Source organism: Bemisia tabaci, chromosome 7 (genome assembly GCF_918797505.1).
Source record: "Bemisia tabaci chromosome 7, PGI_BMITA_v3".
NCBI classification, from domain to species: Eukaryota; Metazoa; Arthropoda; class Insecta; order Hemiptera; family Aleyrodidae; genus Bemisia; species Bemisia tabaci.
Window position 1 is genome coordinate 50,267,033 of NC_092799.1, and position 10,787 is coordinate 50,277,819.

Genomic DNA, 10,787 nt, shown 5'->3' on the forward strand with positions numbered 1-10,787 from the left:
GGCATAGGCGAATTATTAACCCTAGCGATGTGTGATGTGAAGAAGAAAAATTGAACAACTTGAAATTGAGAAACCATAAATATTAGTATTCGTTTTAGTCAAGGTATTAAACATAGAAGACAAAAATTAGTGGTTTACAACCTAAGGAGATTTTTAAAATCAAAAGAAACAAAATTGACAAAAGCAAATACAGCAATTTGAAGGATTATATACAAAACACTTGTCGAATGGCTCAAGCAATTTTGGCATCGATGGAAACGTACTTTAAAAAACTATTAGTAAAATTAAAATTTCTTCTTTTAGAAATTAATTTCTCATGACAGGTTACAAAAAAGAAGTATAAGGGCGCTGTATGTTTTTCACAATTGGAAATTAAAGATGTTCTTAGCCTCAATATTTCTGCTTTTTTGACGAACATTTACTCTTAAGTCTATGGGTGAGACCTACTTTTTAACAACAAAATACATTGCCACTTTAAGGAAGGTGTACTTTTTCATGCAAAATCTCACACTGCATAAAAATATTCTTATGATGCGGTACTGAGTGACCTTTTGAGAACTTCTAAAGCTCGTTCTTCACTTATCTGTCTTACCAAAATTGATTTCCAAGTGTTATGGAATGTTTGTTTTCTTGAGTGTAAACTACAAAAAAATTGCGTGATATGTAAATTTATTAAATGCCATTAAAAAACGAGAAAGAATTTGTGAAAAAAAACTCAATTTTGTTCATAGAAATGCATTGGTTATATACCAATATTTGAGACTAAATGGCAGCATTGGAATTGAATTCCATATTCAATTAAGTTAAATCGTTTTAAACAATTCAAATCATAAATTCAATAGAATTCAGAAGAATAATTTACAACTGCACTTGGCTTTGAGTGCCGTGAAGTTTATTCCTGCGTCCAATTCTAAACCAAAATTTACAAGAGCATAGAGACAAGCAAACAATAAATGAACATCATTGGAAGAGTATTTCTGTACCTGTTTAACCCTATTATTTGCACTCTTCCAGGGAGAAATTTTCTAGGGGAAATCAACGCTAAACTTCAGAGTAATTATATGATACAGAAGATCACAGAAAATTTTGAATATCCAACAAGATTAAAATAGGTCAAAAAACGTTTATAGTGAAACCCCTACATTAAAAAAAGAATGAATAGATAAAAAAACTGGAGAGGAGGCTTGACATCACTAAAGGTAAGTTCTATAACTATTCAAATAAATACAAAAAAAAAAAAATAGATTAGAGGCTTCAATGCCTCAAATCCAAACACAGCTCAAAATGCTCAGATTTTAATCATATCACCTAAAAAGGTTGATGGGCACACAGAAAGTAAAACTCAGAGTGTAATATGAGAACATATTAATTTGGGCAATTTCAATATTTAAGTGAGCTCCTTTTCTTTTCTTTCTCTTTCTTAAAGTTGCCACCAATACCCACGGATTAAAGACTGAAAATGCTGAATCGTTTGTTGTTACATGCTCCTCTGGAGCATATTTAAAGAAAAAAAAATTATTGACTTTTTTATTTTATTTTTATTTTATCTAATTACTGCCTATGAAAACTAAAATAACAAATTTACACGAAAAAGGTGATATTTGGAAGTGGACTAGATTGGTAACTTTAGAAAAGTTGTATTCCAGACGAAATTTTCCTGGGATTGTGTTTTGCCTAATAAAAGATTGTGAACCATTCCAGGAGTCTTAAATTCATTACTTAAATTTAACATGGCAATACCAAGAACATCAGTCTTTGACAAACTTATCAAAAGTCTCTGAAGTATGAAATTCTGCTCTTTAAGCTGGTCATTGTATCTTTGAAACTTCATCATTAAATTATTTTCAACAATTTGAATTCTACAGTTCACTTGGAAATGAATTCAATTGTTGGTTGACTTGGATCCAAAATTTTGAGAGCAGATCATTCTTCAGATTTATTCCTTTCGTTAGGGACACTTTTTACTCGATGGTGTACTTCCTATTTGAAAATCTTCAAAGGATTTCTTAGCAGCGGAAGATAAATCATCCATGGATTTCTTAGCGTTTAACGTGATTTCATCAATAGATTTTATTGCGGTAGTTTTTAGATCTTCCACCTCTGTTTCAATTTTTTCAATGACCCACTCAATGGCTTGTCTCCCTTTATTGGCATTGTGAGAGATATTTGTTGTGACCAGTCCTTCAAAATAACTACTCAACGGAATCCCTTTGACTGTCACCACAGCTTCTTGTTTAAGTTTCGTTTTTCCCGGGTCTTCTGGATGAGGCTCATAGCTGAGAGTTTCATCTATTGCAATTATGGAGCCAGCCGTTAAATTATGAGTCTTCATTTCCATGATCCTCGCTTTCGGATCAACTGAAGAGCACTCCTTGGCATAAAAAATGTTGGTTCCTCCAAGGATCGTTTGCGCCCAGGAGGGCAGACCCCACTTGGACGTTATGAGACGTTTTGTAAGTAAAACTCCTTCGCTTACTTTGCGGTCAACTACATCTATACCAATCACAGCAGGATTCATGGGGTTTGGATACTTCCGCCAAGCTGCTTCGACGACCTTCTCCCACGGATGATTGAAGATGTGCTCGGACGTCCAAATCTTCATGTCTATGTCAAACAAAAATTGCAAACACATTAAAGTTGTGCTGCAAAATCAAGTTACTATGGGCTAAGGACCCACACAACTTCAAATATGATAGTATTGGAGGGAGGGGGAAAAATTAGTAATATTTCTGATTCCTCTTCCTAAAACACAGCTAGAAGGCATGAATTACCATTTGAAGTTGTAGAGGGATGTTATTTTGAACAGAGATCCTTTCGTACTTGGATCTTCATTCGATTTCTCTCAAAGAAAGTCTGCATAGTAATTCTTTCTTATTTTAGTCACCTTTGTTGTCAAGAATTTTACAGAGAACGCAATATGCCAGAGAATTTTGAAGAACTGTTACATTGTATAAGAGTAAAAACAAAAACCTGGTTAGCCGTAGAATAAATTTTTGTGCATCGGCTGACATACAACTAAATGGGAATTGACTTAGATGTCGACAAATTTTTTATTGTTAAAAAATATTTGCCCAACTATATTGTAAATTAGGGAATTAGAGTCAGCTCAATTAAGCTGAGAGGGGAACAACCTTACCAATTCTTTTAAAATAAGATGGTAAAGAGTAACACTATCTCATAACTTTTACCATATTTTTGAATAATCTGAGGAAAATCAATTCAATAGCGATACTGAACTCGGATAAAAATCTACCAAAACCAAGCCAATCCTTTAAATTAAGTTGGCTGAGAAATGTTACTTAGGCAGTTACTTACAAACTTTATTCAATTGAAGCAAGTTAGTCATTATAAAGTAAAGCTGCACTTTCTATAAAGCAAACTTGCTGAGAAAACAGTATTTAAACGAACATTTTACAAATACTTTCGAAAGGAAAATTTTTTCCTCTTTTCTTGTTTGTTTGTTTCTTTACTAGTAGCGCAAGAGTCATATCCATGATTACTAATTGATATATTATTTTGATTGCTTTATGAATTTTTGGTGATAAAATTATTAATTGATCAAAATTGTATAATTTCAAGATTGTTCAAGCTCATCCATCCCATGTTGGGACAAAAGTCAATCTCAAATTAGAACCAAAAGAGCATCACTCTACAGCAAATACATGCATCTAGATGGAACTGGTGATGGGTGGTGACATACACAAGCCTTGACTTTTACCTCAACATATGATGAGTGACCTCTATTTCTTTCCTTCAAGATTATGAAAATTGCGAGATCAAAAAAAAAAAAAACTGATCATCTTTTTGGAAAATATTTTATTCACCAACTTTTTACTTAAAACTCCAATGTACATCTTAGAATCTTAGATTAAAGAGAGAAAAACAAGACAAACAAATGTGAAAAAAAGACTACTTAGAATAATAACTTATAACATCCTAAATAAGCGCAAAGCATTCAAGATTTTTGCGTGTCAACTTTTTCATACCCATCCTTCTCAATTTTTTCTTTGAATTTTAAATAATCTCTTTTCCTATCAAAATGTTTAATCTGAAACAAAAAAGAAACACACAATTCATTAGACCGACATTCATGATGGAAACATATTCTATTTTTTTTAGGGACTTATACAAACGTAGTCAAATTTGCTTTTTAAAGCACCATTACCTACTCTTCTTGGAGGCAGCCCAGAATTATATATTAGTTAAAACAGATTGAAATGTTAATCCTCCAATAATTTTAATCTCTCTGCCTTACTCATAGAACCTACACACTGCACTTGCTTCACAATGAGTCAGTTGCATTGAACATACAATTGCGTTCATTTCAAAATTGTACATATGCAAAAAATAATAAGATCCGTCCAAACTAACAACGAACGAAGATGTTGCTCTTAAAAAAACATGACGTCGGACATCATCGATTGCCGCTGCGCATACCTCAGTTTCTTCTACTTTAATTTCATCCATGTTTTAAGTCAAACAACCACTGCAAATGTATGCATTACTGATTGATGAACCCAAGATCAAAAAAATTATGGCATGCACTACTGCAGCGGATGAAGCCATACTTCATGCTTTCAGAGAGTGATATTTCTGTCAATATTGGAGGTAGAAAGTTGGTGTTTGAACGTATTGAATTTATTTTTGCTCTAAATCTATGTGCTTCAACAATCAGAACCCCCTCTCTCTGACTAGTGCAAGTAACCCAATAGTAAGGGATGTAATTCAAGCATTTTTTAAGCAACTCCCAAAATATCGAGCATTTCTAGGGCTTTAATAGGAAATACAGAATAAATCAACTTTCTAGGCTGCAAGAACCACGCATGAGACAAAAAACAAAGAATAGAGAAGTCAAAAGGTAACACATTCATGACACTATAAGGATGACATGGAAACTTTGTGAACACTTTTATTTTTGTGCCTGCCTGTTAGAAAGCAAAACCGATTTGTGTACACCTGCAGCATTACTTACAACATAAAATTGAACGCATGGATGGTAAAAAATTGCATTTGAGTTTTGCTTTACAATATCCATGTGTCATCCTACTTGTTGTGGGATTGAAAAGGGGAAAAATTTACCTAAACTTCACACCTGGGTACGATTCTAAGGTGTCCAACTTTTCCTGGAAGCAAAATTTTCGGGTTTTCTAGACCAATTTTAGTTTTTCTAGATTTAAAAATAAAAATATGTATCACATTATCAGCACGACAGCAAAAATTGTTCTTGCTATTAGCGATAGTACTAACAATTGCAGATATGATGGCATTGGTAATTTAGCTGGTACATTACAGCAATTGACTGGCAATCACAACGATATATACTGAAGTTTTAAACTTCCACCAGAATGAGATTAAGTATATTTCATCCATTAATGAGTTATGTTGAGAATTTTATTGATTTTTCATGAGATACTGAATTGTTGTTGTTGACTATTTTGATATTCAGTTGCCAAAATAGTAAGCACTTTGAATTATAATTTCTAGGATTCTTATAGAAATTTAAAAATAATGAGAAACCCACAGATTTCTTCGAATTTTTTTTATTTGTTCAATTTCTTCAAGCAGAGCACTCGAGAAACTTCAAGTCCTTTAGCAATAACACCAATTTTATTAGATAAATGAGTTAGAAGGACACTCTCTTGGTGTCAACAAGACTTGAACATCTGAGAAATTCTTAATCATTGAATAATTCTTCCCAATTTGACACTGTTTGAGGAAAATTCTTGAACAAAATTTGGCTTCCAAATGGTGTGGTGAGTCAAATTGTACAGTTTTTAAAAAAATCATTCGCTTTACATTGTCGTTCCCTCCACGAAAGAACGAAACTACATTTCAATGTTGCCAAATTTCCCCTCGCAAATTGCATTTTCACTAGGAGAATCTCGAGCAGTTTTCACTGAAAATTTCAGTGTTTTTTCTTCCAAACTCATGTAAAAATCAGACATGTTGGACAAAAATTGCACACATAATTTTTTTTAAAAAAATTGAATGGGTCAGTTTCGCTGGTCACAGAACCGTGTTTTGATGCTTGATTCTTGTAGATCAGCTGAAATAAGATCCGTCCAAACAGCAACTCCCTATGTTCGATATTAACCGAGATACAGCGCTTTGAAAAAGTTCCGTTTATGACGTCATCCACCGTGGAAGTGACACCCTTGGTTTTTTCTTGGTTTTATTAGTCAGGAAGACACACATTTGCACTGGTTCCAAGGGTGTCATTACCGCGGTACGTGACGTCAAAAATCCGACTTTTCGATGGGCGATATCTCGGTTAATATTGAACGCAGAAAGTTTCAGTTTGGACAGATCTTTGTATTTTTAGCTGATCTAGAGGAATCAAGCATCAAAACACGATTCTATGACCAGCGCAACAGACCCATTCTACCGTGCTAAGGAAAAACGCCGTACGAACATTCGAGAGTTGCCAAATTTCCCCGAATAAAACATGTATTTTGACGAAATTTATGTATAGTTTTCCTTAAAATTTTCAGATGTTTTAGATTAAATTGCGAACAAAATAGTCTGAAAAATTGTGAGCAAAATATTTACAATTTCCCCGATTGATTTGTATTTTATCAGAGGAAATTTGGCAACGCCTGAAGGTTCATACGGCGTTTTTCCTTGGCACGGCAGCATTGCTTGAGTTAATTATGCAACCCTGGAATGAAGTTATGTTTCGCCGTCGGGGAGACGACGATATATGGATTACATTTTGCAATAAGGAACCACTATCACTGACTCTTCCATAAAAGCACCTTTCTGCATAGGGAAACCAATGACATATATGTTGTTTCTAAAATGAGCCAAAGATAATGGTTCTTTATTGCAAAATGTGGTCCACATATCCTCGTCTGCTAACTAAAAATGAACTGCAATTTTCTTTGAACTTACCCACTGTACGGGGCACGAAGATTCATAATCCTGCCGAAACTGCGAACACTTTGAGCTTTCATCTTGATTTTCGTCCAAACACTGCCAATATCGATCCGGGCGTCCCAACACTTTTGTCGCGTATCTTTCGTCGGAAAAGACATCTTGAAAATATCAATCACTCTCTTAGTCTCGATTCAAAACACAGGAAAAAATGCCCCATACCCAAGAGAACTAAAAATGAGAAAACCACTGGGATCGCTTATTTGAAAATCACACAGACGATTCTTGCGAACCGTAGGTAAGAAAAAGGAAAAATCTCACTGCAACGATTTCTTTGAAACATTAATGTTCTTAGAGGAAAGGTACGCAATATTTTCGAGGGTAGCATAAGTTTTTTGTTTGTTTTTTTTTACAAAAATAATTTTTGCATTAATATTAAACACGCATGCTTCAATGATGGGATAAAAATATGATGGAAACAATGAAAATTTAAAGAAAAATAATATGATGATTCACAAATGTACGGAGTTGACCGCGGACGAAACTATAAAACCGATCAAGTTCCAACTGATACGCGAGAGAAAAGCTTCATTTTCGTAACTTCGACAAAATAGAAAATCGCTATTTGGATCATGCTAACGAGGAGAAAAAAATTGATAAATCTCGACGAAGACCTCAATCAAAAATACAGCGAGGCTCCATTGAGCCACTTCAAAGCTGCTTTTATTTTTACACCCCGCTTCTGAAACCGCATACTTCACAGCCGGCAGATTTTTCGACGAAATTTACGACGGTCGATAAATCATTCGAAGCCATCAAAACCGGGAGACCGCAACCTACTTCTAAGTCCGCGAAGAAACCGAGAGCGACGATTCTCCGGCACTTTCGGGTTCCAAGACCGGGAAATCCGCGGGCCTCGACCGGAAAAGCGGCGCGAAAAACGCGGGAAAACGCGACGGCGCGGCGGCGGGAACTGACCGCAAACCCGCGGGACGAGCCGAAAAACTCGGCGCCGAATTTCAGTCACCGAGCGCGATAAATCGTCGCCCGCCGGACGAAAGGACGTAACTAGACTCTGCGAGAGCCCCGTCGTCCATACAATTCAATGCTTTTCAGGGCTCATCTTAGAGTATAGATACGCCTTTTTGTCGGCCGGGCCACGAATTGGGCGGGAGATGCGACAGGCGTCAGATTCCCCCGAAAATCCGGATTAACCGCGGGCGTCGCACAGTGGGTCGCGTCGATCAGAGAGGTCGCACATGAAATTTTTCACTCAATCTGAAAATTTTGATTTTTATTACGTCACATTTTAAAATTTCAAAAGGTGCTTTCAGACTAATTGCAAGCTAACTGATGTAGATTTTGACAAAGTTTGGTTCAATTCTATAGAAAATTACGAAAGTTATGAGAAAAAGACATAAAACATCGTCAAAAATAGCCCCAAAAAGCGGTTTTGGGGGTCTGTGGGGGGCGGAGGGGGCTGAGGGGGCTAAAATCCCCCAAAACCCAAGTTTCAGGACACCCTTGATGACTTAAAATGGTTAAAATGAAAATCCATTCACAAGGGCATTGTGACATGCTTATCCCGGGATACCCTTTCACGAAGAAACCAATAGGACCACTTTCAGGACCTTAAAATTGGTATAAACGGAGGTATAAGCTTTTAAAATTTCGAGATTTTGTCCGACCTCTCCTGTTGACTGGATCCACTGTGCGGCGCGCTTTTCGCCGTGCGAGCGCGCGACAGGGCCGCCCGGCCGCGGCGAGTCAAGGCGAAGCGGGAAATTTTGATAAAAATAAAATGCATGATATATTTACCTCCTCCTCTGGGGTTGAGCGGCCAACGTAAACAGGGAAGCGGTGGAATTAGGCGGATTATCGAGAAGCGGGCTACTCGCCGGGGGAGAGTGTCAACGGCGGGACGGAGTCTCCTGACAAATGAGCAACTGAAAAAAATACGACTTGGATTAATTATCCGCTTCGGGAAAAAGCCGTGCGGTTTGACGGACGGGTGCGAACGTCTGCGGCTTCGCTGACGGGTGCAGTCAAAAGTCTGTCGACTCGACTCACCGACACCGCAACATTGTACTGCAATGGAGTAGAGTCCCTTTATACCCAGAGTTAAGACAACTCACTTTTGGTTGGGCTGAAAGTGGCCTAAAAAAAAATCCAATTCTGATTGGTTCTCGCTCATGGAGGCCGAAACGAGTGCACCAAGATGGCGGTACCTCGAATGTGAGCAAGAATAATGAAAATATCACCTAATTGTGGTTTATCAAGAGTAAATTGTTATTTCCATCGGTCCAAAATGAAAATAGATTAAGAAATTATTCACAAACCAATCTAATTTTCGTTTTAATTGATCAATTGGTTGATGCTGTTGTTTTTGTGTGACAGACATCGCAGCGCAGGATTTCTGATCCTTATCCCTCAATATCGTTCGTTCGGGTGCACTCGTTTCGGCCTCCATGGCCAGCCAAGGCCGGCTGCCAGTCAGCTGATAATCGAGTTGTCTTAACTCTGGGTATAAAGGGACTCTACAATGGAGATGTTGCACTCGACGGTGAAACTACCAAACCACGTATCTCGGTTTGCGACGTCGCAGACTTCCTGTCATACTTTATTTTTTAAATGAAAAACTACTTAACATCCAGTCTTGAAAATTTCTGTGATTTTTCCTCTTTGTGCGGAGAAAATTCCGTGAAAATTTCAAGGAATGATATTGATTTGGTCTACTTCAAAAAAATAAAATGTGAGCGGAGATTTTTAAACACCGCAAACGAGATACGTGGTTTGGTAGTTTCACCGTCGATTTGTGAGGAATCTGTGATTTGGCTGTTAATTCGTAGGTAAAAGTTCGCGAGAAACACGATGGTGCCACTGGTTTTCTCTGAAATCAACTCCCAAGCTCAAAAAAAGCTCTCAGGTCGAGGCCAAAATGGAGGGGATATCCCACGCTATCCTGAGAGTCCACCTCTACATCAAGACGAAATCTCCATGCTAGGATTATAGAGAGCAAATACATTAGCAGGGTTGCCGTGTTTTCAATTTTAGAGTCCCCAAATGAAGTGGCAGCCCTGTCAATGTATTTGCTCCCTATCTTTGCAAAGAGAGTTTGTCTTGATGTAGATGTGGACTCTCAGGGTAGGGCGGGATATCCCCCCCCCCCCCCCCATTTTGGCCTCAACTTGAGAGTTTTGTTGAGCTTGGGAGTTGATTTCAGAGAAAACCAGTGGCACCATCGTGTTTCTCACGAACTTTTACTTAAGAATCAACGATCAAATCGCAAATTCCTCACACATGCAACATCTCCATGCTCGGGAAAAATGTAGTATGTGCATTCTAATGTTGCCGAATTTTCCTCCGTGTCCATGACCAAAGTGCAAAACCACGTATCTCCATTGCGCTGTTTCAGAATTTCCGCTCCTATTTCGTTTTTTTAAATAGAAACATTATAGATTGAAATTTACACGGAATATATTTAATATTTTTAATTCAATTGCTTTATTAATTTTATTATTTTTACCTTTTTTTAAAATATTCTGCGAACGGAGAAGAAAAATCAATGAAGATTTCAAGAAATTATGTTGACTAGTTTTCCATGGAAGAAATAAAGTACGACGGATAGTCTGAAACGTCGCAAATGGAGATACGATACGTGTGCAATTGCTGGCCTCAATTTGGCTCAACTGAGCTGAAAATTTCACAAGACGTTCATGAAGATGTGTGACAAACACTTGTAGATTTTGAAGGTATTTGGAGCATAGGTCCGAGTAAAATCCAGAACTTTTAACTCGTTTTATCGAAATAATAAAAACTGCACTTATGCGCCTTGTCTTCCAAGCCCCTCAATTGTTACCTCTCGTAGAATTTTCTTTTAAACAAAAATCGGAGGAGTTTTTTCTTTTTCGTGG

General features: G+C 37.1%; 1 protein-coding gene across 1 annotated transcript; it reads right to left on the reverse strand.

The window, feature by feature from the left end:
• Positions 1-65: 65 nt before the first annotated feature.
• On the reverse strand, positions 66-8,819 carry LOC109030092 (PRELI domain containing protein 3B-like; the record flags this gene model as incomplete). The annotated part of the gene is given in 4 exon segments (XM_019040882.2): positions 66-2,604; positions 3,987-4,048; positions 6,892-7,034; positions 8,692-8,819. Coding segments are annotated over 2 exon segments (660 nt in total). The 3' UTR covers positions 66-1,948.
• Between the last annotated feature and the right edge of the window lie 1,968 nt (positions 8,820-10,787).